The 27851-nt window shown below is 42.0% G+C and overlaps 1 protein-coding gene across 1 annotated transcript in view; it reads right to left on the bottom strand.

Annotated features, from left to right (window-relative positions):
- LOC112569808 (neuronal acetylcholine receptor subunit alpha-10-like) overlaps window positions 1-10993 on the bottom strand; it is an 84847-nt gene extending 73854 nt beyond the window's left edge. The window contains exon 1 of the mRNA XM_025247801.1: window positions 9746-10993. Coding sequence (XP_025103586.1) covers window positions 9746-9864 — 119 coding nt within the window. The 5' untranslated portion in view covers window positions 9865-10993. The remainder of the gene's footprint in view (window positions 1-9745) is intronic.
- Between the last annotated feature and the right edge of the window lie 16858 nt (window positions 10994-27851).

Raw genomic sequence — 27851 nt, 5'->3', positions numbered from 1 at the left:
ATGTATTGATGTTCACGAAATATTCGACAGATTGAAGGCGCAGTCGACCTTTGACACTGCAATCTTCCATCTATATTTCGCTCTATCTCTCTATCTATGTTTTTTCTGTCTCTTTCTTCTTTTTTTTCTTTGTTTTCTCCTTTTTTTTCCTCTGTATCTTTTGCTTCCTTTTTTTTAATCTCTGATTTTCTTTCTGTGTTTATGTCTGCCTCAGTCTCTCTTTCTGTGGTATCAATAATGTACATTGGATTGTCTGAGAATTCCTGGGTTTTTCCTGACTTTGAATCAGTTAAGCTGCACGAAGCTTTTTAATCTTGGAGTCGTGCAGGTCACGACACACCTGGCTGCACCTAGTCTCCGTCTCCAAGTAAACTCTCCGAACCCTGACACACCTAGCCACCCGATGTTGCCCTGACATCCCATCCTACACATGCACCCGATGTCCTCATCCCCTCGCATATTCAGTGCACCATCCGACCAAGATCTGCAACGGGTAACTTTTTTTTTTTTTATTTCTCCCGTCAAGAAAAGTGTTGCGGTCAGCATTCCTTTGAAGGAAATTTCTAGTAATTCCTCGAGAAGTACACTGTCTTTCTTTCAGAACAACTCTGGAACTGACTTAAAGAAAAGACACAGAAATAGAATAAATATATTATAAATAAAAGAAAAATACACAACTTTTATTTCCTCTTCACAAAGAGAAGTCATTAGTTCTGCTAACGTTTTATTTATCCCTTATCCTCTACAGCCAATCAAAATAAAGATCGTAAAGAGGACTAGATTGCGAGTAACGGCCTAATTCTTTATGCGCAGAGGGTCAGGATACGATCTTTTAACTCGTCATTTACTGACAATCGTTACACGTGATCAGCGCTCGTCTCACTTTCAAATCTTTTCCCCTCGTGACGTCAAGAACGGTCTCGATCGCGTTTCTCGTTTCGCGTTGTGTCGGTGTCAAAGTTCATGAGTTCACGAGACTCGTAATGGCGGGGCAAATCAAGAACAGTGATTTGTCGAGCAGCCACCAGTATGGCCTTAAAACCATGTTGGTAAATTGTTTAAAGAGCATGCAATAGTTGAGTCCAAATTGTTTTGTATTTTCCGTCTCCAGATGTATTTCTGGGAAACAAAATTAGCTATGTATGATGTAAAATGGAGAAAAAAAGGTTTAGCTATTAAAGAAAGGTTTGTGGATGTGTAGGTGGTGGGAAACATAAATTATTTTTATTTAAGTGAAATATCTTAACATTCGTAACAGGATTAAGAAGAATGAATGATTACGGACCGGCAGCTCCATTTTTCTTTCATTTTCTTGCGCAGAAGTTAGGCGTCTTGGAGACCGTGCAAAAACAAAGCCCTTGGCTAAACGTTTTAGCTCTCAAAATGTCGAACATTTTTACCAACAATTTGAATAAAAAACAAAGGTATAATAATCTCGAATATCAAGGCAAAACTCAGTGGTCAAACACGACATCCGTAATAAAACAGACGTGTATAAAATCTTTGAAAACGCAGAACACTTATAAATTTTCTATTTTCCTATATTTCTTTGTACATGGCTTAGTTGCATGTTTTCCACTCTGCGCAAGCGCACGTGCAGTTGTTTTCAGTTTGTTTCTAATTTGCACGTCCTGCCTGACTGTCTTAAGCATCAATTGAATTTTCAAAGTTCAGATTACATTTAAGTTTCCCGCATGAGCTATCATCCTTTTCCTGTCAAACTTGACAACAAAATCTTCCGCTGCCTCTTGCTGTAGCAAGCCGTGACGTTTCCTTTGAGCCCCAGACCGGCAGGAATCTATCTCCCTCCACCTTTTCTTCTTGTTCCTCCATGAAAAAGACCCGGATGAAACAACAAAGGAAAAACAAAAAAGGAGAGAAACAAACCGTTCTTCAAGAGAGTGGAGCTGTGCGAAGAATTTTACGAACGAGACTAGATGTTAGAGCACTCGGTGGTGGAGGAGCACGAAAGGATGCTACTGAACCCCAAATGTGAGTTTTCTCTAATGATCCAGCGGCAAACGACTAATGGATCCTGAAACTCCAACAGCCAGTGGGATGGAAAATGTGTGTTTCATTTCCAAAACATTGATCTGCGTGGGCACTTTCCTTCCTTTTCGTTCACGGCACGGGCTCGTCCTTTAATGTTTTTGTTAATGTCTAAATTTCCATGTATAATTTCGCTTCTTGCTGTGTTGGGGCTTAAGGATCTTAAAACAAACACAGGCACTAAATGGGATTCACACGTGGAAGTGCCTTCCTGTCTGTCAAAGCGGTAAACGGTAGACAAGTTTTGAAATGCGTGTGAAAAAATATAGACACAGACTGATAGGCAAAGAGGACAGAAAGTCAGGAAGAAGGAAAATGGATGACGAGAAAAACATATCAACATCCCATAATAATTAAATTGTTAGAGAACTGAATGTATAAACAATAGGTTCCTGAGATCAACCACTGCTTTAACACACTCCTGTATGTGTGTGTGTGTGAGAGAGAGAGATTATGTTCCTTGTAATTAATTGTATGTTAATGTATCACGTGGCTGCCATACTTATTTTAGACCGTGACGTCAGCGTAGGCGTGCTGCACGAGCTATTTCTGACACATGCACCCGAAGATTCCATGTGACTAAAATAAATGCTCAGAAAATGGGGAATGAAAAAAAAAAGTCTCTTCTTATTACAGGTGATGTGTTTCTCGGGCTGGTTTCCAGGTGAGTGTGCGACCTGTCGAGAGTGCACCGGCAGCAAAAGCTGCGAGCGAGGGAATGGAAGAAACAGAGGAATGACATCACTTGTAGCAGAAGAAGAAGAACAAGAAGAAGAACAAGAACAAGAAGAACAAGAGGAGGTAGACAACGACAACGATGACGATGATAATGCGGATGATGATGATGATAATGAGGAGGAGGAGGGGGAGGAGGAGGACGACGACGACGACGACGACGACAAAAATGTGCAGCATACTCTTGCGTGAAGCTATTGTCACTTATTATGGGTTGTTTGACGCCATTCACTCTTTTGAACAGCTGGAAGCGAGGCTGTGAAAACTTGATTCTTCCTCAGACCTTACCAGTCCATCGTTAAGAGAATGGATAAAATTCCTCTCTATTAAGAGATTATTTGTATATTATATTAGTCTGAGAGAGAAAGACAAGTGAGATGGAAGGGCACAAACACATATTTGGTGTTTAATGTTCAAAGAAATACACAAATGTATTTCCTATTCCTTGTATAACAGCTGAAAAAGTTTGTATGGTAGTAAAGACCCGCAACTTTCTAAAAGCTTTAAGATATAAAAAAATTTGTTACTTCCTAACCTCCACCAAAGAAAGGTCAAAAAACACTATCATTGTTCCTGTAAATAATCTAATTATCTTGACCTAGTGTTGTCAGCAACGTCTGAAGACGGAGACAGAAGGACTACTTGCTTGAGCGGAAATGAAGATTGTCTGTGTCGTGGTTCGAACAGACAAAACGGTGCCGCCTCGTCCTGAGGTTGAGAAATCTCGGTGTAATATTTGGGTCCTAGTTTCATCTACAGTAATTAACTTTGCAGCACACACAGCCAATCGATGCTGCAGTTTGCTGCGGTTCCGGGCTTCATTTGGACATTTCGTGTGCGACGAGGGAGATGAAAAGAGGGAAACACTCAGATTTTGAAGTTCTGAAACATTTTGTTTCACAGTAATTGTTTGGCTGTGTGTGTGTGTGTGTGTGTGTGTGTGTGTGTGTGTGTGTGTGTGTGTGTGTGTGTGTGTGTGTGTGTGTTGGTATATTTCTGGATGAAGTGGCGAGTGCGATAACTTCTTTCCGATGACATCCGGGCTAAAGGAAGTGACGCACTGTCTGACAGGTGTAGTTCGCAAACTTCTCTCCTGTTCATTCGTGCGTGTTTCTTGTTCACACTGCAGAGAAAGATATGAGTAGCAGGACATGAATCAAATATATATTCTTAAGGTGACTGCGCAAACTCATTGTCTCAGAATATCATATAGCACTTACTTTGTCAACGTCAGACACAACTCTGAATGAAATTACAATGTATTGGCTGCTTCATGCCTTTGTTTCAGAATAACAATTTTTTCTCCTTACATTGAGAAGAATTGTATTAAGCTGTTACCTTAAATATATTTGCATAGACGATGTGCCCAAACTGTAAACCTGTTTAGTTTTTTTTTGTGGTCAATACATACTTAACTATTATAATTTGTTTGTTTGTGGTGTTTTATGCCGTGCCAGCAACTAGGGCTATATCACGGCAATAAAAATAATTTTAAATTTAAAGGTTTCGGGGTAAGAATGATCTGGCTCGTTGATGCCTTTGGTTCACAATACAGGTTTACTATTTCTTTTTCCTTTACATTGCAAAAATAGTTTTAAGCAACACCTTGCGTTTATTCACATATACAAAGTGTCCTAGTAGTAAATCCGTTTTATTGTCTTTCAAAAATATTTTATTAACCAATTTTTATTTAAGTTCTGAGGAACGGAGGCAAGCCTCAGAAATATGCAAACTGTGAGAAAATTTTAGTGAACGTGACAAGGACTATTCTCAACCCCGGAGATATATGCTCAGGTAGTAGAAATGCTTGAACATGACCCTTGGAGAATGTTATTACGTGTAATATCGGGTACACACCAACATTTTCGTGAACATAAACAAAACCATCGCAGGTAAAGACACAAACATTGATATAGGTTAAACGTTCAAGAGAATGATTGAATTATCTCTCTATATATAAAATATGAGATATATCATAATGGTGGGTTTATACCTATCCTACTTACCTTAGACGTATTTATTGTACCTGCGTCACTCGCTCGTTGCCCACGGAGACCAGACTGCACTCAGCAGTCTCATATTCTCGCACGCAAACCTTATATATACATCTCATGCACGCTTATAACTTCTGGAAGCATTTATTGCGTTCATTTGACCTAAAGGTCAGACCTACCTGCATGCAAAGGCCTTAAATCTTCAAACTACTGTCATAGTTATCAGGTCTCACCGCATCAGTATCTTATCTACAGTTCTCACAACTCGACCATTAACCGTCCTGCAGTCATCAGCTTTCGTATCAGAATTTTTTTGTCTGTTTTTTTGGCCTAGTTTTCTTGCCCTGATAATATTTTCTTGACTTGTTATTGAATCCTGACATTCGCTGTGTTTGGATCCGAATACTGCTTCTCGGAAAAGCTCGTTTTCTGACGCCATGACACACGTGCGCCTTGCACTGTGAATAAGACTTCTCCTTAATATGCTGATCTGCGACCAAGAAGATGCACCAGGACCTTGCTTTCGTTATTTCTCATTCCTTCGGGACACGGCCTAGCGAGAATTCATTTGGCAGAGGAGTAGGAACGTGGCATGATTTGCGAGTAATGGGTCCTGTTTGATCTTGCCTGCTAACTTCCGGCGACTTTCTCACCACTTCTACTTTGGTGAGACATTGAGAAAAAAGAAAACTATCAAATAAGGAATATTACATTATATTGTAGGGGGTAGACCACGTAGACGTATCACTAATCTTTCACAGAAACCTGAATTTGACTTTTTTTTTTTTGAAGAGCAAGGTAGGAGTCTCAAATTTTACAGGTGCGACAACAGCAGCGTTGTTGATGATGATGATCCTGATGACGATGATGTTAAAAATATTAGCAATGGAGATTATTGCCTTTGAAGGTGACAATATGTAGATGGCTGTTACTGCCTCTTTGTGGTGTCGGTAGAGATTGGAGTTAAGACACGGGTGAAAAGCGGCTGGTGGTGGCGCTGGTGTTCTAATGAAATGTAGAGCACAGCTTAACGCCGGCCCCCGGCTCCTTCCTGTCGGCCTGCAGCTCCTCCTGCAGCTGAAATGGATTGGCTTGACGTGACCAGCTTCTCGATGCCTCGCGCCTAGTTGAGGGTTAAAGGGTGGGAGAGGGGTATATGGACGGTCACAAGGCCGTTCCCGGCATTCATTGCAACGTCTTACCCTCCCTCTCCTCCTCCCTGCCTTTTTTTTTTTTTTTGATGCGGCCTCGTATGGGAGTGTTAACGAGAGGAGGACAGGAGGGCGAGATGTTCCCTCAAGAAAGGGTTTGAGGGTTAAGGTTAAGGGTTGGTGGGCATGGCAGGGATTCGCGTACCTTTTTTTTTTTTTTTTTGCTCTCGACGAGTTTCAGCACAAGAGATAGGGGAGGTGCACGGGCACGGGTCGGCGAGTCTGTTGCCTTCACGCTTGGATGACGTTCAGGACCGACTTGCCTGATTACTCCCTGAGCTCTCGTCCTCGGTCAACGCCTGAGCTGACAGGCGGTGGGAGGTGAGTTGGTTTGAATTAGGGGTAAGGTTTGCAAGGGTGTCTCTGGGTGGAGTTAGCGATCTGCAAAACTGTGTCGTCTGTTTCCAGGAAGGACTAGATGCAGCTGAGTGTTATTGTCTTCTTCTTATGTGTTTGCCAAATTGTCAACCCCTAGAGGGATGTTTTGCTTCGTATCTTGTAGCTTTCTCTCTATCCTGTAAGATCTGAAGACGGCTAATGGGAAAAAGACCCTAAGGACAATGCTACATCGTTCTGATTTTAACCAGCTTGATTTTGTTCTTTCAATGTTAAATCAACAAACAAATAACTATCTGAAGACAGAGCTAATCAAAATTATTGGGTGTCGTCTGCTTGTCTGGCAGCAAAAGAGTTCAGTCGACCATATAGGTGCTTAACCTTTAAAGATGGTTACAGCAACCGTCTGCTTGACTGTCAGAGTCGCACATACTAGTAATGAGATGACCCTAGCGATTGTTTTCAGTCCAGAACAGATTGACCAAATTCCACAGTTACCCAACCAACTTTACCCCCAGTTGCTGTCCTCGAAGTAGCCAATCCGCTCCCCAAACCCCGCAGTTGGGTTGCCCCTGAACACCTTTACCACCTTGTCTACCTCCTCCTAACCCCAGCCATAGCTGCCTCCTAAGTAACTCTGCACCCCAGTCCATAGTTGCCGGCCCTCAACAATGAATAGAAGGGAGATAAAGATGCTAACAACATCAGCCCTGCTTCTTCCGTGTACCACGTGACGGCGCTGGTTGTGTGGAGCAGCACCTGGGACGGCACAGACGATGTTACCTTGATGCCTTCACCTGTTGCTGTGTTCCCGAAATAGCAGTACAAGAGCACCTTTACTATTTTCTGTCTTCCAACTCTTGTTTTGTTTTGGACCGTTGCTTCGAGAAAAGCTTCGCAGTTCCAATCCTACTCCGCGCTCAGAGAAAGATGTTTGATCAAACTGTACACCTGGGTTGGTGGACACGAAGACATGCGGATCTCTCACTCACGGAGGAATAAAAGGCTTCCGTCAGACTCGTTCAATGTAAGAAATACAGCGCTAGAGAGCGCTTGGACCGCAAGCCGTGTGTCTTCGGCAATGTCTGATTGGAAAACCTGCCCTCGTCATCTACCCGCAGGACTAAAATAACCCAAACATTTGGCTCTCAACAAGTTTTTGATGCCAGCCTACGTAAGAGAACAGCGCGTCTGCACTTACTTTATACATCTAGCTAAGAGATAAATAAAATAACACACAAGATAAGTTTTACTACTTATATCCTAAACATGAAAATAAATAAATTAAGCAATTATAATTTTCCAAGTTCAAAATAATTAGTTTTTCCCCAGCAGCAGTTTTTTTCCTATTATTGTTGTTGTTATTGTTCTTGTTATTATTATTATTAGTAGTAGTAGTAAGAGTTTTTACTAATTTTGTAAAGGGAATATCGACAGTCAAATGATTTAAGTATCTCTGACCTTGCTTGCTTACACAGTACTTTTCCATAGTAACCTGACCAGTCGATGGGTAGGTAACCCTTTACAGACTCCGAGGAAGAAGAGGCAACAAGGGGAGAGAAATTAATGTCACCCTCATAAAAAAAACAGCCCCGAGAAAAGAGGTTTTTTAAACATTCTCTTCCGAAGTCCGAAAAATTAACGAAATACCTTAAGCCTTTCATTTTATATTATAAAATAATTTTATAATATTTTTACAATATTAATTAAATAATTAAGTAATGTTAATATCAATGAAAGGAGTTCTACTACCGTGTCCATCATCCTTGCAACAATTTCACTATCTCTGTATCCCAGCAAATCTTCAAAATCCAATTAGTTTCAACTGCTGAAGTAGCATTAAAAGAAATTGTAAATACTTATCAGTGATGTATAATATCTGTCTTGATGCAAGTCAAAGAGCAAAGCCTGAGTAAGAGAGAAGGATTAAAGATGTGTACACATGTATTCGGTGGGACAATGCACGTCATATCCAGATGGGAGCCAGGGAAGACAGAAGTATTCGTACAAACATATAAAATACACGCTTACAGACAAGAACAAATATATTCTTGAATATATCAGACAAAGACAAAGTAGGAGGGGAGAGAAAGGAGGAGGAAGTCGAGCTTTTACGGGGGATGCAAGTAAAAGAATGGAGTGACTTAAGCAAAAGTCCACAATGAGATGAGTTGCTGTGTGTAGAGCACACATATATATCAGCAGCATCAGCACATTGCTGCCATCACATGTATAAATTTCAGCATGCCGTTGCCATGGCAACTAACAGATCATGTATCAAGGCACATCCCTACCATGACTGGTACCTATTAAAGGCACACCCCTACCATGACTGGCACATTCTATCAGTTTAATAACTGTACCATCACTAGCATATATTATCAGTATAATACCAGAATTTATTATTTTTGCTCCGTTAGTGCAACATACCCCTGTTATTATTTCAATACCGTTACCATAACAAGTAACATGGCATTCACCTGCCTCTATCACTGCCAACACCTGTCATAACTAGAAAACAGCTGACATCACTAGCACCTGTTATTACGAGAGCATCTCCCTCTCCACTTTCATCTGTCATCACTAGAATACCACCGCCATCACTAACACCTATTATTAGTATCATTATCGTGCGATGCTGTCGTCATCGGCGCCACCGTGTCTGTCTCTTCTCGGCGTGATCAGAGGAAGAAGATAGAAAGGGATGTTTACATGGAGGGTCAGTGACGTCACTTAACACATAGACACTACTTACATGCATAGATACATCATGACAGACAGACAGACAGACAGACAGACAGACAGACAGACAGACAGACAGACAGACAGACAGACGCCAACAGACAGAGAGATAGACTCACGCCTTCCTAACAGAGAGAAAGAAAGAAAGGAACTGATGGATAAACAAGTAGACATATACACTACTGACTTTATTAAGACTGTAACGTCCCTCAGTCGGTAGTAATTTTTCGTAACGATTCAAAGACTAAACTCAATGAGATTTGTGATCATTCAAATTATACCGAATCCCCCTGTGCCCATCACCACCACCAAATGCCAGTTGACTGGGGGTCCCACCTGCCCCACACCTGGCCCAGGGCAGTCAGTCTGGCTTGCGCTCACCATCGTCACCGTCGTGACCTCAGCAGACGACAGCGGCAAATCGATTACCTGGCTTTCTTCTTCATTGGTTTTTTTCTCTCTCTCATGGGCACCGGTCTACTTACACCCTCGTGTCTTTTTTAAACAGTCGACATATCGGGAATAGTTCTCCTAGTCGCAATACCTTGTTTATTTATTTACTTACTTTGAAATCAACGGTAAGAGCAAGGATTTCCTCAGCACGAAGCACGTTTCGGACAACAGAAGCATAATGTCGTATCATGCAGAAAACACATTGCATTGAAAAAGTCAACTTACTTTATGCCTCGATCTGGCTGGATCTCGAAGCCAAAGTTCATAGGCGCATTTTTTTGAAAAAGTGTTCTTATCTTCATACAGCCGGGTTCCTGAACGACATCCCTGGCAGATTTCTCCATGTGAACGAAGCGAGCGAAGCGATGTAGCCACTCGGTCTGCCAAGCCACATCGCGGTGAGACTGGAAGCAAAGATTGTTTTTTCCCCTGTACCCTCGCAGCTGCCAGAAGGTATCACATGCTATAGAAAGCTAGTGTTGTTTTGTTGTCGTTGTTGTTGCTGGCTGTTGCTTGCTGCTGCTGCTGCTGCTGCTGCGGCTGTTGCTTCTGCTGCTGCTGTTGCAATGGAGCCAGTGTCTAAAACTTGCTTTGGTGTCTGGAGCGAAGCAACCAAAAGTTTGCATGCGCGTGCAGCCGCCAAACTACAAACTAACGCCTGTTGTCAGGAAGTCCGGTGTAGTTTCACCCCCTCCCAAGTGGATGCGACAGTGTCCTGGCATCTAGCGCCGAGGGTCCAGAAGCGGTTTTCGTTGGTGGGTGGGTCCCCCCCTTTTCTCGTGGTCGACGCTCTGCGACCGCATCAGGATCTGTAGCCGGATCCGTTGGCCCGGCGACGGCACCTGCCACCTTTGTCCCGTGCGTATTCACATACTGTGCGGAGGTCAGGCGGCAGGGTGCAAAGGTCACAGGTCGCAGAAGGCGAGGGCAGCAGCACGTGCATATTTTCCTGCACGCTATCGTGCATGCGCGCGTGCGTGACCGAAAAATTGAACGCGTGCGCGGGGCGCCAAACTCAACTCGATTCTCACATGCGCGCGATGGCTCCTCTGTCTGGGAGTTCCGGAATAACGTGGCGGTGTGTGCCGGTGATGGTGGTGGTGAGGTGGTGGTGTCGGTGGCGGTGGTGGTGGTGGTGGTGGTGAAGGTGGTGGTGGTGGATTCCTCTGTGCCGGCATGATGTGCGTGGGTGGGCGGGTGGATGCTGAGGTGCTGTGGCGGGATGCGGGGTACGTGTGCGGACGTCAGGAAAGCAGCAGTCGCTTGTCAAAGCCACGCTCAGGTGTGAGGAGACGTGTAAACGTTTAATGCGTTGGGTTCGCTTTCAGTGTCTTGTTAACTTCAAATGTTTTGTTTTGTACGAGACTTTAATTATTGCCATGGAAGAAAGCGATTAGACGAGGTGAAGAAATAAGTTTTAATTTTAGTGAAAAAACTATTCGTAGTCTGCCATTTCGCCATCACGCTTTGAAAGCTTTCACATACCTTGCCAATGAACTTTCAAACTTTTAAATAAAAAATGACAGTATATAGGGACAGAGCTGGTTCTTACTTCTTCAACATCGAGACAGACCATTTATACAACTGTCATCCTTGATGCATTTAAACATTTGCTGGATGTCTACTGTAGAAGTGTAGAAGAGGCTATAAATCGAATGGATGTGAATGTAAATGATTGTGGGATAGAACCTTTCCACTAAAGAATCAGACCATCAGCCAAACTTTTGTCGGTAGTGCTGTAGCAGTCTGAGCAGCAACATTTTCTCCGTAGCAAAGAGCAAAAGAATGCCATTTATTAAGACACTTTGATGTCCTGTTTGGCTATTATTATTTTAATGTTGCCTTTAGAACAGAACTCTAGACATTTGTGTCAAGAAAAAAAGAATAATGCGTTACTAGCAAACTTTTTTCATAATTTGAAGAAGCTGGGCTTCTTCACCTCTCAGTCATTTGTGACCTGTCACCACAAAATGAGTTGGAAATTTAATATTTTGCAAATTGTATATTTTAAAATGTACAAATTTGACCTTTCTTCTGATATCAAAGCTGTTCGTCTAGTCCAAAAATTGAGTGGTTATGAAGGTGTGAAATGTGTTAGGACGGTGGCAGCCATTTTGAGAAAAGCTGCTTCAAAGATTTTAAACATTTCCACCAGGTTTTTCCTCTCAGCAATGGTACTTCGAATTGTTAAAATTGTGCTAAAGTTTGCATGATAATAAAATAGACCATTTCAATAAAAAAATACATAGCAATATATATTTGCATTCTTTTAGTTCAACATAATGCTTTGTCACTCCGCGCCTTTCCTTGCGTTACCAAGGATACAGTTCTGATTCTCCCTTCGGATCAACAACCACATTTGTTTACTCCTAAACTTTTTAAACTCTTCTGAGTGGTTAATATTTGATTCAGTCATTAAAGAGATCGAAAACACAGACTCCAGGCTCTCTGTCAAGCTACAATGTGATGGGGTTCTGACAAGGAACTGGTACTGACACAGAGTTTGAATTTTGTTCTTTTCCAGCGGACATTGGGGGGATCACCGTGTTAAAATTAAAAATGTATTAAACTGTATTTTAAGATAATTTCTAACTTTGTTACATATAGGTGTAGTTTCCAAGCACACTAAGCTCGAAATGATTTCGTCGAAAGACAGACAGATTGCACCCGTCCTCTAGTAGCTACCCTGGCTGTCAGTGCCAAGTCTCATTGAATACAAGATGACTACTTTGGTGCTCCTGCCTTCTTCACGGCCTTGCGCCCGCATATCTGTCTAAACTACTGATACCCTGACTACCAAACCCATATCTCTGTCTCCTTGTACTTACCTTGTGTGCCACGAAAGAAATTCGGCAGACACTCCTTCTCTGGCCCCGCTCTTTGCAATTCTCGACTATTCTTTCTCTCTCTCTCTTCAAGACGCGTTCAACCAATTTCAAATCTGGCCTCAGTACCCACCCTTTAAAAGAAAAATCGTTCGCAATTCAGCAAATTCTTCGGCTGATTTTTCAGTTCCTCGTCTTTGTTCCTGTCTACCACGGTGTCATGTGTTAACAGTTTACACTAAATGTCTACAGTTAGTTTATATACAGTTGCTTGTGTTTCTTTGTTGTATGGGTATCTCTGTTCGTTTGTAGTCTTTCAACACTCCACGCTGAGTACACCTCCAAAATGTGAAACACGCTCTAGAAATTCAATCCTCCTCCTCCTCCTCCTCCTCCTCCTCCTCATCATCATCATCATCATCATCATCATCATCATCATCATCATCATCATCATCATCATCATCATCATCATCATCATCATCAAATCCCTTGAGAACTAGAATCTCAGTCATGCAAAGGGTCCAGACTTCGACAAGCGGAAGAATTGAAAATCCGCTCAAAATCCGCAGAGGACATTGCAAAAATTAATTATTCTAGTAAAGATTACCCCCTAACCTGTACAAAGTATCGTTGTCAGTAAACGAGTGGCTTCAACGAATGAGACCTGTTCCAGATGAACTCAAGCAGGCATCATTACTGCTGGCGTTAAATACAAAATGACTGTGCGGATCACAATCGATGAAGCAGCGGCTGTAGGTCCCTGCCTCTCGCTTGGTCTTCAGTTTCATTCTTCCTGTTTTGGGAAAGAAAAATTGCACTTTCGATTCCACTTATTGCCCCCTGCTCCCTCAGTGACCTCCAGACACCCGTGTTCGTGCGGAACTCGTTCTCGGGGAACAGCTCAGAAGGTCAGGCGCTTCCGTCACTGTCACCCGCAGGGACCCCCCACAGGACCCTCCAGTCCGTCGCTCTGTAATAGCTACAGCAACACCTTCAACTTTTCACTTCCATCAGGTCAGTATTTTCATCTGATAGACATGCTGGCATTGGAAGAAAACCTGACAGAAGCTGTATCTCACGAAAACCTTTCAAAGAACAAAAAAGAAAAGACTCGATTACTGAAACTGAAATATGCTGCGAGGTTTGCCCAATACGGATGGCTTGGGTAGAGAAGAAACCAGCTTTACGATGGCGTTGGTAGAAGTCCTTCTACATTTCTTATCAGTCTGATCAGTCTGCTGGTCTGCCCACCTGCTTAAGCCTCTTGCGAGAACCTCGGATTTTGTCGGTCTGGGTCCGTTCCGTCAGATATAGACACGTGAAATTTTAGGGAGGCGAAGGATAGGTCCAGACAAGAGCTAATAGGCTCCGCCAAGAGAGCAGGCGGAACGGGTTCCATCGTCAGCGACCTGGAAGAGAAATCTAGTTAGAACTCCGAGTGTGAACATATAGCACAGCCGGGGCCTTTAAGAAGTCGCCTAATCACGTAAGGAAACGCACGAAGACTAATTTGTCGCTGGAGAGTGGTCTCCCTTCGTGCAGAGATTTTTCTTTGGGTGTGTTATTGCCCTTTCTTTCGGGGTGGGGAGTGTTGTCGCCTTGCGCAGAAATTTCCTTTTTTAAGCCTGGAGAGAATTGCCGTTTTGTACGGTCATTTCGCTTGGGAAGTGTTTTCACGGCCCCTAAACTCTCCTTTTCTAGGATATTATTACTTTTCGACACGAGTTCTTTTTATTTCTTTTGCAAAGAATTGAGAAAGTTTGTGCACTGATCTTCTCTGACACGAACAGTTTCTTCTTGCGGTACTGCTTCGCGGATATTTTTACGGTATTTCGCAACGCGTCTCCCTTCCGTTCTTAAAGGGCGAGATGGGCGGAATTGTTTTTAATAACAACTGGATGAGGTTAAATGCATGATACTATCTCCACAAATTTTGGTAGGTACCGTACCTTCATTTCTAAGGATACCCATATACAAACATCAATCACAGAAAGATGTTCAACTGGTGACGCCATATTTGTACACAGTCGCAAAATTAGCTTACGGCTAAAGTTCTGGATCATTAATTCCCTAACATCGCCTTCACTAATTAGGAAACATTAGTCAAGTACTCATCAATAGCGAGTTTGGACAATGACCACAAAGAATCGACCCCGTTAAGCAGACGAATATCATTATGTGGCACAAAACGTTGGCGTCTCAGGAGAGGAAGTCTATAATTCATAGTACTGCAACCAATGGAGAGAAAGAAGGAGGAAAAAGAAGGAACGACTAATGCTGCTGGCAAGACTCGTACAACTAATGTGTCTGTCACGGGGCAATACTCTAGAGCTCGACACTTCAGAAGCACCTGGATACAGTTACTGTCCAAACCTCGATGGTCTATCGACTAGGGAGGAGGATTACGATTTCATTCACGTCGGCTGTTTCGTTGGCAGTTTCGTTTCCTCACAAACCCTCAGCATATAAGTATTTTTCTCTTTTTCTACATTTGCATACAAAACAGCTGCGTTGTATAATGATCTTTAAGTAGGATATTAGTAGAGGTTTTTGAGAATGGATCCTAAGTGGCTCGAAATGATCAGAATTTTAATGAATATTCAACATTACTAGCAAGATCCACTCTTCGTCCCACTTTTGCACTTTTCTGAAGACCGGTCAATAGAGATGATGGCTGCAGAAAGTACTGAAGTCATAAATGAAGAATTTTGCCACTCCAGCTTTCGTCTGTTGGCGAAGGACGTTCACGTGCAACTCCCAACAGGTTCGCCATTCTCACCCAAGCCGGCTATCGGCTAGCTAGGACTTGTGGCGTCCCAGACCTTTGATTACCTAAGCAGAAACACATCAAATCCCACCGGATACAACATATTACATGTTACCCCGATGACACCCCGGAGTTAGGTGACGATTTTGAGAAAGCCTTGCACTCATAGTAATGTGATTTCGGAAATGACTTGCTGCATCTCCCAAACCGTCCAAAAACCCACACAGCTTTTAGGAAGGTGCGAAGGGACTAAATTATGATTCACGGGAGTCTTTCGTCTGAAGATGAGATGACAGAGAATAAAACATAAGGTGTGGAAGCTGCATATGCAGTATGACTGCTAACGAAGATGGAGGCATGACGTCAGCAGGACCTTTCAGACAGGTGCCACTGCTTCATCCCCTGTAGACATAGCTGCCTGCTGCAAGACAGAGAGAGAGAGAGTATGGATGAGGGAGGAAATATGTGTGTGAAAGTGTGGGATGGTGCGTGTGAATGTTTACATTTGTGTGAACAAGTGTGAGAATGTGTGTGTGTATAATTCAGTGTGTCTTTTCTCATGATAGACTAAGCAAACAACACGAACAGAAAAGTGATTATTTTTAATTTATTGTTGCAAGTGTATACACCAGAGGAAACCAACTATTTATAAAGACTACCAAGGAATGGTGATACAAAAACGAACTTAGAAATAGCAACACAAGCGAGATTGCTCATTCTAAGTGATTAAAGTGATGAATTCGCATCAAATAAAAATATTCAAATATTTCTGAAAATACTTTTTATGATTTATCCTAATATATTAATATTTATTCTAGCTAATAAAAGTTTTAAACATTGTAACATGGAGCTGTAATTATTTTAACATAGTATCATCTCCACTACTGTGCCTCGTGAGCCTCGTTCTGAATTTCACGACCCTTTCTATCGTCCAGCCATCCCTCATCCACCCAGACAGACAGCCGGCAGCTTCACTGCACTGTGTTGGCGCTATTTGAGCGAATGAAGTGTGGCGAGGCAGAGTTGTGAACCAAATACGTCCTTAGGTACAAAGGAAAGGTGACAAGGAGCTTCCCACAGTTTGCTGCTTGTTCATCAAATATTTAACCTGTGTAATTTTATTTTCCTGTTTCTGTTTCTGCCTCTTTCTTCCAATTCATCGAGCGAATAAACTGGATAAGTTAATTACTGTGGGTGATGTCACTGTGACTTTTTGTGTGAGAAGCAAAAAAAAAAAAAAAAGAAGCTGACATGGAGAAAGAAATAAAGGAAGGAAAGATTGAACACACGAAGGAAAGAAGGAAACAAATTAGCTTCAAAGCTGCACAAAACGAGTCTCGTTGCCAAATGAACAGACAGGGATGTGAGATAAACATGTCTGCAATGGTGACAAGTGTTTTAAACATTAAGCTACTGAGTGCTCCGTTTGTGAGAAAGGTTCCTGGAGGTCCGTTAGGTTGGCGATCATTGGTTCCACGAAGGAGATTTGGAGCAGCTTCCTCAGACACTTTGTCTTTAATATCTCTATTCTTTTCTCCTTTTCAATAAACAGGGTCCACATCTCACATCCATGCCGCGAGACTGAAATGAAGAGGTACTTGTACAATCTGTACTTGATGGTAAACATGATGGTACTGCGATCCTGTCAAGTCCAGCTCATTGCTACTGTCGCTTCTGAGAACTCTTTACAGACGGGTAGCTTCAGACCATCTAAAGCTGTATGTCCACTCAAGCTGTACTCGTTCATTTTGAGGTCTCTCCTTCACCATTGCCGTTAACCAAGAATTTACTCTTGGCGGAGGCAGTCTCCATGAGGTAGGCACTCGTCTGTAAGGTTTTGCAGTTTGATGTGGTGTCTTCTATCGGATCCATGTATGAAAAACATAGGTTGTACATGGATTCCCATCGATGATAAAAGGTGTGTTGACGGGTTTCTTGGTCAGTGTTTTCCCTAGAGATCGCTACAATGTTCGCATGGTACAGATGTCCTTTTCGTACGAAGGCGTTCAAATCTTTCTTCAATGATTCAAATTTTGTAATAGCCAGTCTGATTGAGTGCTTCAGTACTTGGTGGACCGTCTTGCTGCCTTCCTCCCCTTCTTGGTGTTGCACTTCACTGCTTTTTTTCTTGGACTTTAATTCTGGGTTGCTTCTTCTCATTTTCCTCAAGGCCCTCCTTTGGTCACTGACATCTAAGATTTCAAGGGTTGTTTCTTCTTTTGTCGCACAACCAGGGCTATTGAAAGTAGCACATTCGTATGCTTCCCAGTCTACCATGTTTAGGGTGACTAATTAAACTCCTAAGAAGTGCCTTGTACGCAACATTTGGGTCTTACAGCTTCTACAAATCAAAGCAAAGTCGGGTGATAGTTGAGGGGCACCACCTCAGCTTCACCTTCAGCCTCATTAGGACAAAGATGGTCTGTGTCGGCTCATGTGAATAATCTTTTTGATGTTGGGCTTGAAACACCTTAGAAGAAAGATAAAGTTAATTTGGTTTTGAACCAAATCATCTGGAAAGTGCCAAGCTGCCGTCCTGGATTGCTTCTGGGGATGAATTAAGTGAATCAGTGGCTATATACAAACTCTTAGTCTCCTTATCTTTCATTTCACCGAAGCTAAATTTACTATTCCGCTAGTAGGCGTGTACACTGACTTGGGCGATGAGCTCGCCTCCACTCGAGAAAATGCGCTCTAAATAATAATAATAGTACACAAATACACACTAACAAATACACGCATTTTTTTTCTTTCTCTCACTCGCCCACTCATTCACTCAATCTTGGTTGCTGTTGAAACTATCACAGAGCAATTGTCTTAGTTCATCACGTACTTCTCAAAACTACTCCATCTCAGCATCGCCATCACTTCTTTCACACCAACGAACAGTAAATAGATTTTCTGAAAGTGAAGTGATGCCAGAGTTTCCTTTTGAAAGCTAAAGGCAGATGTTTCTGAAAGTTGAATGTCGTTGGCAAAATTTTTACTGTGCAAACGTTTCTTTGTTGAGAAGTGTAAACGTGGGCTTTGTGTAGATGACAGGAATGAAACAGATCAAAAGAAGGTGTTCAAGGTGTTGAGAAGTCTTCATGACACTTTCGCCCTCAGACTGTGATGGAGGTACAGGATTTGTACACAAGCCAGGGTGTTGTAGACTGCGTTGGAAGTAAAGTGTTTTCATTTAACGAGTAAGATGCTTTTATTTTAAACGTTTGGTCCTTCGCCAGAAGCGACCCACCTTCGGAAAACCCACAATGTCCGAAGTTTACTGCAAAAGCGCAAAAAAAAAAACCCCAAACAAACAAACCCGAACGAACTCGTGACTCTAGTGTTAGCTGTCAAACGTTTGTGGAGGACAGGATCGCTAACGGTATGACAATCATCCTATGAGGAAGTGAGAGCAACAAAAGAGCAAGAAATAGAGAGAAGTGAGAAGGTGACGTCACCATGCAAGAGGACGATGTTGTAAGAGAGAGAACATGGAGGAGCTGTAACAGGGTGTGACCTGCTTCGCACCGACTGCCGCAAATATTTGACTTCAAGCATCACGTGGCTCTGACCTGAAGCCAACCTTATTCCAGTTGCCTCTCCCATACCTACCCCACCTCATTCCTTCTTTCTCCCGACCTTCGCCTGCTGTCTACCCGGAGCTGGTCTAGCACCTCACCTTCCTTCTCTTCGTTTCAACTCTCTTCGTTTTCACCCTTCCTTTGCTAATGTTCTTCTTGTCGTTATTATTCTTGTTTTTCACGTTAGTATTTTTGTTTCTCTCAATGTTTTTGTTAGTGTTGTTGTTGCTCTTTTCTTTTTGTCTCCATTTTTGTTTTTAAAAGTATTTTTGTTCTTTTATCAGTTCTTTTGTTGGTGTTATGTTATGTATTTTATTATTCTTATTAAATGGACTTGCTCTTTTTGTTATTGTTGTTTGTTTGTTAGTATTCTTTTGTTTGTTGATCCTGTTAATATTTATGTTAGTGTTTTAGTGTTTGTTCCTCTTTGTCCCCTTCGTTTACTTTTTTCCTCACACTCTGATGATGCCATCAACACGTGCTCTTGTTTAGTTTTCTAAAGTACATCGTTTCAAGACGTGTTCTCAGATGAAGACCGCTTGATCGTGCTACCCTGCCATAATTGTCTGACAAGAATAATCATCAGGGACGAGAGAGGCGGGGAGGTCACTCGGTCAGCGTCTCATTATCTCCTCTTACTCTACCAATCATCGTCTGGATGTAGGTGATGGTAAGAAAACATTTACCAGTACAGCTCCTTCTCTGACCCTGAGCATTGAGTGGTGAGGATTAATTTCCTACAAATTTACACTTGTTTGCTGAGCCTGCGACATAACTCACCCTCCATCTGATGGCTAAAAGGAAAGTTTGATAGTTTAGCTTGAATAGTATGTGCTGCTATGGCTTTTACTGGGCGACATTGCCTGGTACTTTTGGCCTTTCGATTGAACATATCCTCATATGGATATTCCATATACATGAAAGCACATCGTCATTTATCAAATGTCAAAATGTCAAAAAGAAATGTCCCCAGCGCAGACTGCAAATAATTCAGAAAACATTCTTAGAATAAGTGATCATCAACATTTTTTTCTCTTTAAAAAGAGTTTGGGTTGGAGAGCTTGCGTGCATACACGTGTAGTCGTGCGTGCGTGTCCGCGCGTGCACACCCGTATGGATATTCAGATCTGTGCGACTGTCGGTTATTTTATTTTATTTTTATTTTATTTATTTATTTATTTTATTTTTATTTATTTTATTTATTTATTTATTTATTTTTTGCAGGGGAAAGAGTTGAGTTTCCGTCTTCTGCGTGACTGTTTAACTTGATGTCTAAATGAAAACAAACAAACAAACAAACAAACATGAAGAAGGCAGACGATGTTTCCAACTTCATTCTTTATGGAAGGGGTGGAGGGAGAGCCCACCCTCTAACCTCTCCAGATTATTTTCAGAGCTTCTAAACTTGCCGAACACGTGCGCTGTTGATTTTTAGGGTGTGTGAAGATGACTGAAGATACTGAAGATTATTTTTATGTTTTCACTTTTACTTTTTTAACCTGCGAGCAAGAAGATCTTTTCCAAAGAAATACTGAGAGTAGGCGCGGCAAGGTGAGGCCAAGATTTTCCCTGGGCCTGATGAGAAATGCATCACTGATTAGACAGCTGGCGAGGGAGGGAGTGCAGGGGAAAGCACTCCAAAGAAACTGCTTCTTCAAGTGCCGACAACTCAGTGGAAATGAGGCCCCGTGGTTTTGCTAGTATTATGGTGGTGTTACACTGATCAAAGAGTATGGTATATTTAAGCTACATGTTGAGTCTTCTTGGGGCAGACAATTTTCTAAGATAGATAATAATGATAAATATTGATTAACAGTTTATGTCATGTGTAGACACAAAGACAGACACCTCATGTCTATGTCTATCTACATCCGAGCAAATGGTGAATCTGTAAGGGTGTCTGGTAGTGTAGTGGTTCAAACACCCGCTTGTCACCACTGCCTGAGAGGCGCTAGGTTCAAATCTCGTCTCGGGCCAGTCTGTATAACGACATCTGTTCGCAGGACCGGCCGCTCTGTGTACTCAGGTTTCCTCCCATCCCTCTTTCATCATAGTGCCAAATCATGTCTGCGTGCAAGGATTTTCCCACCAAAATAAATAATAAGCCGACCGAGATTTTTCACAAAATATACAATTATATACACTTTGGGATTTGTTTGTACATTTAAGAAAGAAAATAAGCACATAAATCGAAATATCATTTGTAATGTACGTCTAATGATTTGAGCAACCTTTAACCTCTATATACACATATATATATATAACGAAGACGACGATGACCTAAGGTACGATATCCATATGTAAATATCCATACAACTATTGGTATTCGAGGGGTGGAGAAAACGAGTATGGACAATAATTACAATAAAAGAACTCTATGCGATCTCTTAACTCAAATACTCTTGACCACAATAAGACACATATGCATAAAATAATACATTATGTATAATGTAGAATGCATTGCGGCAGTGTGTGTTATATACATTCAAAGGTCTCTACTTCTCTCTCACACACATTCCTCCACTCACACACACACACCTGTACGCACTCAAGCAGATACACAGACACATGTATTCACACAGATTAACGCTCAACAAGCATCACCCAAGCTTCAGTCTAGACTTAGTGATGACGTGGCAGGGATCGGCTGTGAACGGGAAATTTTCCAGCAAAACACCGGAGAGCACACCTTTAAAAATGGCGATACCTGGCGCAGATTCCCTAGACAGGTAGACTCCACCATCGAGACTTGTTTATTAGTTAACTTTTGCTTCTGGGTTGTGGCCCATGTTCATTTCCTGAGACCTCGCTCCCCGAGCGACCACACGTCAGTGCCGAGAATAGTTATTTCAGAAAGGCCAACAAATCTCTAGAAATGTCAGGCTTTTTTTTTTAAGTAATGCCAGGGCGTGTTGGCTTTGTTAGCGTTTACTTTTTATCCACCCACCGATAAAATAAGACAATCTTTCCTCAGGGGCGGTAAACATTTCCTACTTCACCTTGACTCCACCCTGCCTTCACTCCTCCTGTCTTCGTTATCTGATAGCTAGGGTTGAAGTGGTTAATGCTTTCTGATTGGCTCAGCATCAAGTGGCCACCATGGAGGATTGTCTTCTGGGTATACATGTACATCACCTTATCATTTGTTTGTGGTGTCGACGACATCTTTGTCGACGGTCTTTGGTTTTGCAGACTGCTTCGAAGAACTTGCCTTCTGTCTCGTACTGTATGTCATATGTCATAATACGTGTCTGGATCTTCTTCTGGCATCTCTCCTGCACTTCCCCCTTCCACTGAGTATTTACCTCCCTCCCCCTCTCTCTCTGTCTTCCACAGCAATAGCCAGGTGTTTTAAAGGTAACAACAAACACATGATCTCGCCAAAAAACAAAACAAGTTCAGACAAAGGTAGCGCAGACATTACAGGGAATTTCCAAGTCTGGACCAATCCTGGTCAAAAGGAAATTTTGCTGGGGTGTCTTTCCCATATTTTTCTTTCTTGTTTTTTTTTTCCTATCACATTTTTGCTGTCTTTCGTCGTGTCTTCAAGACTAACCCTAAAATTGTTCTCAAATGTATGAGTTTAGTTTATTAAACGAAGATGGCAATTCAGCTTTGAAGATTGTATTAATTCCTTTCAAAAGACGTGCAAGCAAGTTGACAGATTTTATATAAATTAACAAAACTGAAAACAGACCAAAAAATCAGACAGTAGATAATATTCAATAAAAATGTGAGTGGGGTAAATAAGACAAGAAACATGGCTTGTTTTGGTTTATCTTCAGTTCACGATTAAAAAGAGCTGGACTGGGGAAGACAATAAACTTTCCTTGAACTCGTTCGAGCATTAACCTCACCCACCCCAAAAGTAGAGTGAAGTGTAAAACCTGTTAAAGTTGTGCAAAAAGAGTTTTAGCTAACTAGAAATGGCTACCATAAGTATACTGCCCTCAGATTCAGAACTCACGATATGGGTTTGAAAGTGCATCTTAGCCTTTCGGCATAATACCACGTGACCTGTCGTCCTCAGATTTCAAATGAAATGTGAAGGGTCTTAAGTTTTTTTAAAATATTTTTACAGCTATGTAATGAGTGCTGAAGAGTTTTCAAGATTTTTTTGTTTGTTTTTGTTTTTGTTTTTGCTTTTCTTTTTTTTTATTATTTTATATTTTTACTTCTCGCAGAGCGAGGTTTATTTTATTTTTATATTGAGGTGTATTTACAATTCAATGAGTAAACTAATGCTGCTATTGCTCTTGCAGCTTATCTGAACCAAGGGAATATAGTGAATAACTGTAACAGAGCAGAATGGCACGATTGTGTTTTCTGTTAATAGTGTTTTTTCTTGTAATTAGTTAAAACACTCACATCCTCCTCCCCATCATCATCATCCCAATACCACGGTCATCATCACCAGAGCCAGTAACACCATCACCTTGCACCCCAGTATTTTTCTTAATTATTAAACGAGATTGTATCACGTGGAATGTCACGAATTTACGGCGTTTTATGTGTAAGTATTGGATACAATTTATGGATGCATGGTACGAACCCTGGAATCACCTCCAATATCTACAGAAATGAAAGGCCAAAGGTTCCTCTCAGCACTGGCTATTTCGTAAGGTTCTTAACTCTAAAGCACTCACGATGTCCCCTAACAGCAAGTGCCTAAAAAGGTTTGTCTGTGAGAGAAATTGCTGAAAAGAGCCAATCAAACAGGAAGAAAGCAGAAGGACGATTGTGCGCATGCGCCACGGCCGACTCACGCGCCTGGGCAAGCATGGTCAACAGGCCGTTGGGGCAGAAAGAAAGAGAGCGCAAACATATTCATTGGCAAACAAAAGCTGTCAGAACACGGGGCCCGCACCTTAATAAATCGTCGTTGGAAGGAAGAGAAGAGCTGGCTAGCAAGGGGGACATGTTGCCAAGGGTTGCAGCAGATTATATTGTGACTTCGGATGGTGATGGGGCGAGCCATGCTAAGCACAACATCGCCGCCAGGGGCTGAACATGAGAGCTTTCTCGTGTTCCTCGCTTCTGGCAAACCACGAGCATCCACGTTCAAACGCACGAACACGTATATTCGCACACAACACAGTAATCCCCTAACATACACACGTACACACTCACACACACGCGCGTGCACAACGTTGCTCCTTCCTTCAATCATTCATTCACCTTTTTCCTTTCGAAGTTTACACGTGCGACCGCACCCAGACAAAGCCACATCCATCCACCCACAGGCACGCATGTACATACATGTTCATAACTTGCCAAGCACAACACAAATTTCGTTTGGTTACGAAAGAAAGAAAGAGAATGGATTGAAAGAGAAAGGGAGAGAGAAAGTTAGGCAGAGAGAATAGCAAAATTAATGCACTTTTTTGACCTCCTAACGAGAAGAGGTTGTCCAAGATAAAGGCATTAATCATCCATGCATCTGCTGCCTCGTTGTGAATTACTCACAGGGTTTCGCACTGATGTCAGTGCGCTTCCGGTTTAAATCTTGTCTGGGAGAGCCTCTGACTTCACTCAGCTATTCTGGAACATGCCTTGTGCTAAACAATGCAAATGAACTGGTGCATGTTCAAACGCAACGACTTGCAGGGCTGAGCGGATGAGTGCAAGAAATTCTCCCACACAATTTTCCGTTTATTGAAAACAACTTTGCTGAAACCGTGCATGGGCTATGTATAGAACTGCACTTATAATATGGAGAAGCTGTTTCCCTGAGATCATTGGACCCAGGAGAGGACCTGTTCATGATATGGCACACGAACACATACACAAAACACAGAAAAAACAAGAACGCGCTCGTGAACAGAAGTACACATATTCTAACATATAAAACACTGGTAAGCGAAGACATAGAAAAAAAAAACATACGCATGAATACCAACGCGCGCAAACACACACACACTCTCACGCGTTCTGAGAGAAAAACACAATCAAATAAAAAAGGACGAATACAGAGACATACCCACACGATCGCTCTCACTCTCTCACGTGACGAATAGCAAGGCAGGCCAGACCCGCCGCGTTCAAAGCTCTGGAGGGGATCACGTGTCCGTCAGGCCAGGATGCCTGACGTCAGGAGTGAGTCTGTCCGGCATGATGGCGACACTGAACCGGACCCATGGCTGGCCATGTATTCAGGCTCATATCTGACCCAGGGCTCCTGGGAGCGGACGAGGACTCCATCAACACGCATGAGGAGACCCTTTGTCATGCTGGGAACATCACTCCGTGGACCTCACACCTTGCAGCTCGTGCAGGCCACCTGACCCCTCAATATAATGTTCACAGGGAGTAAGTGTATGTGTCAGAAGCTCATGATCTGTTCATGCTAGACTTACAGCCTTATCTGTACAATTATTGTCAAAACCTTAATATTCTGTAAAAATTTTGAACACGAAGAAATTAATACATCAAAAGTCGCATACACAATTCTGCAACAAATAATTTTGTTCTGGTACTGTTGACTAGAAACATACATTTGTTAATTAAAATTCAAAAGAAAAAATAATCCATCGTTTTTCACATAGTTTAGATAAAAGAAAACTCACGAAGGTATAAAAATATTCCTTCAGCTGATAATGGATTGCTGCAGCCAGTGTAACGCCAGACATTGTCGTTCCGAGCTGTTAAATTTTCGAGGACCTGTAGAAATGTCAGGATGCATGTCTCCGTTGTGTGTCCCGTGTGCAGGCTATTTTTGTTTAAGTAAACATGACAGGGAGATAACAGATGAGGATGCTAATTATCCGCCGACGCCAATGACGATTATGATGATCAGTTGGCTGGTTGCTGGTGTTTCACGCCAATTCAACAACTGCAAACATATCACGATGAGCTGGTGAGTACCCATTCCCCAACCAAAAAAAAAAATAAATAAATAAAAAATAAAAAATAAAATAAAAACAAGAAGAAGAGAAAAGAAAGGGTCCAGAGCCTGGCTCTAGTTTAGTGAGTGAACATGACACATTCACTGTTTCCTATTCGTGGTATTTAAAACACCAAAGACCAACCATTACCTTCGGCAGCCTCTCCCTCCCCTGATAAATCAACTACCGGTATGAAAAAAAATTGTTGGGTGGACAAGGTGTGCTTTCGAGCCTTTGTCCGATCCGGCCTGGAATCAGCAACCACTTTCATCCATGTACCTACAGCGAGACCTGAACCCACTGTCGTCTGATCTTCTGACAAGCACACTACCTCTGCATCGCTGGGCGTCCTCAACTATTATAAATAAGGATACCGACAATGATGATGACGGAACAGCAGCTGCAGACAGGATGGTGGTAGAGACAAATGTGACAAAGTTTTCAAGGAAATGGTCAGCAGCTGACCAGTCAGAAATATCTTGTCAGTGCACAAGAGACCGAGCAATTCAGTGGTAGAGTGTTAGAACTAATTTTGTTAATGCCCTCGATGTGCGTGATGTTATGTACACCCGGCACTGTGCACCCAGCAGTAACCAGCCATCAGTAGGCTCAGGTAGCGGATTTTTTTCCGTCAACCAAGAGGTTGTACAAGTTTGTTAAGAGACAGTCAGTGTGATGTTCGTCAGGGTCCCTCTTAGCATCACTCTTTTCTTTATTTCATTCATTTATTTATTTTTTTACTTCTCCATCTTTAAAAAATGAACGCAACAATTTATTACCAATGCAGCACCTAAGCTCTCCAGAAAAAAAAACAACAAATAAAAATCTCGTGCTCTTTCTTCCACAATACTGACCACCTTCTGTAAGGTAGGGCACAGAGTTGTTGTGATGGCCGCTGTCAGTTACTTCAGTCAACATGGCGCCATCCATGCGTGACACCCAGAAGTCCCGTGAGGCACCACGCGGGGTGACGTTGCGATCAAAGGGTCTATCAGCATGATTGCGAGGACACCATGCCCTGCTCTCGTGCATCTGTACCCACCGGCCCAGCTGGAAAAAACCCTCGAGACTCGCCATCTAGTTTATTTGTTTATTTGCCAAAACAACGTGCATGTTGGAATGAGTGTATGACACACAAAAATATGGTGGTGTGACTGTCACGACGACTGCAATGGTTGACTTTTAATGACTTAAAATTATTTTAGGGGGTTAGATGTAGTAGACGAATCCAACTATCCACTTTGTGTGTGTGTGTGAAAGAGAGGGAGAGAGAGAGAGGAGGGAGAGAGAGAGGGAAGGAGAGAAATGCACACATAGTATCTAAAATGCGAAAATAATGTCCACCTGCCTTTATTAAAGCAGAACAGCCAATGTACAGCGACTACAATCAACTTCCTATTTTCTTAAACTGATGCAATTATTTGAAAGGAAATGTGTATCCGTAAAGACATTCTTCGACAAGGGAATAGATATATTCTAAAAACAAACATAAACAGAACTAAAAAACCCGCGATGCATAAAAAGACCTGTTGCCATGATATACGCATGTGACACAATGTGTGCAGCCCTGATTTGGGGAGCTGGAAACCCGAGACGAGAGAGAAATAAAAATAGCGAGAGATGGTCATTATTCACTAGATGGAAGTTTCTATTCCGTGTATTTTGTACCGTCTCAGAGGGTGCGTAAAAAAAAAATTCATTTTCTTTTTTAGGGCCTTGGAGAAAATGTTTTTCGACGAAAACGTCTTTGGAAGAAACACATTTTCTGCCTCAGAGTTTCAATCAGATCCATCGTGGATAAAAAATATAACTTTTACTCTTACCACAGTGTACTTTGACTGGTCCTTTCTGAGAGTTGGTGTGAAAGGAGAATATGCTCCTGGTGAGTTTTAAGTAATGTGTCTGTGCGAATTGTTCGTACGATAATATGTCTGTTTGAATTGTGAGTTGATGAAAATAAAACAGTTGAACGTAGATGCAAAAGGAAATTTAAAAAAAGTAGTACGATGGTTGTTGCCAGGTCTAGAAAACTAAGAATAGCCATCATCATGGACTCTGTAAACTGCGCACACCCCGAGACCAAACTACATAGAGTTCCAAGAAAAGAAAGGATGAAAAAGAGAAAGAAGAAACACAAAAAGTTCTGTCAGCTTCAGTAGCCAGAGATCTACGCAATACCGTTTTGAAGAACATTATTCATGCCGCAAGCTGACACCCCATCATTGCTAAAGAAAACCTTGGAATCAGCCTGGAAAGTATAGCCCCGAACAGTGATTAAAGTTTTGT

This window comes from Pomacea canaliculata, linkage group LG1, assembly GCF_003073045.1.
Source record: "Pomacea canaliculata isolate SZHN2017 linkage group LG1, ASM307304v1, whole genome shotgun sequence".
Lineage (NCBI taxonomy): Eukaryota > Metazoa > Mollusca > Gastropoda > Architaenioglossa > Ampullariidae > Pomacea > Pomacea canaliculata.
Note: the sequence above shows the minus strand (reverse complement) of the source record. Positions and strands in the feature narration are given on the sequence as shown.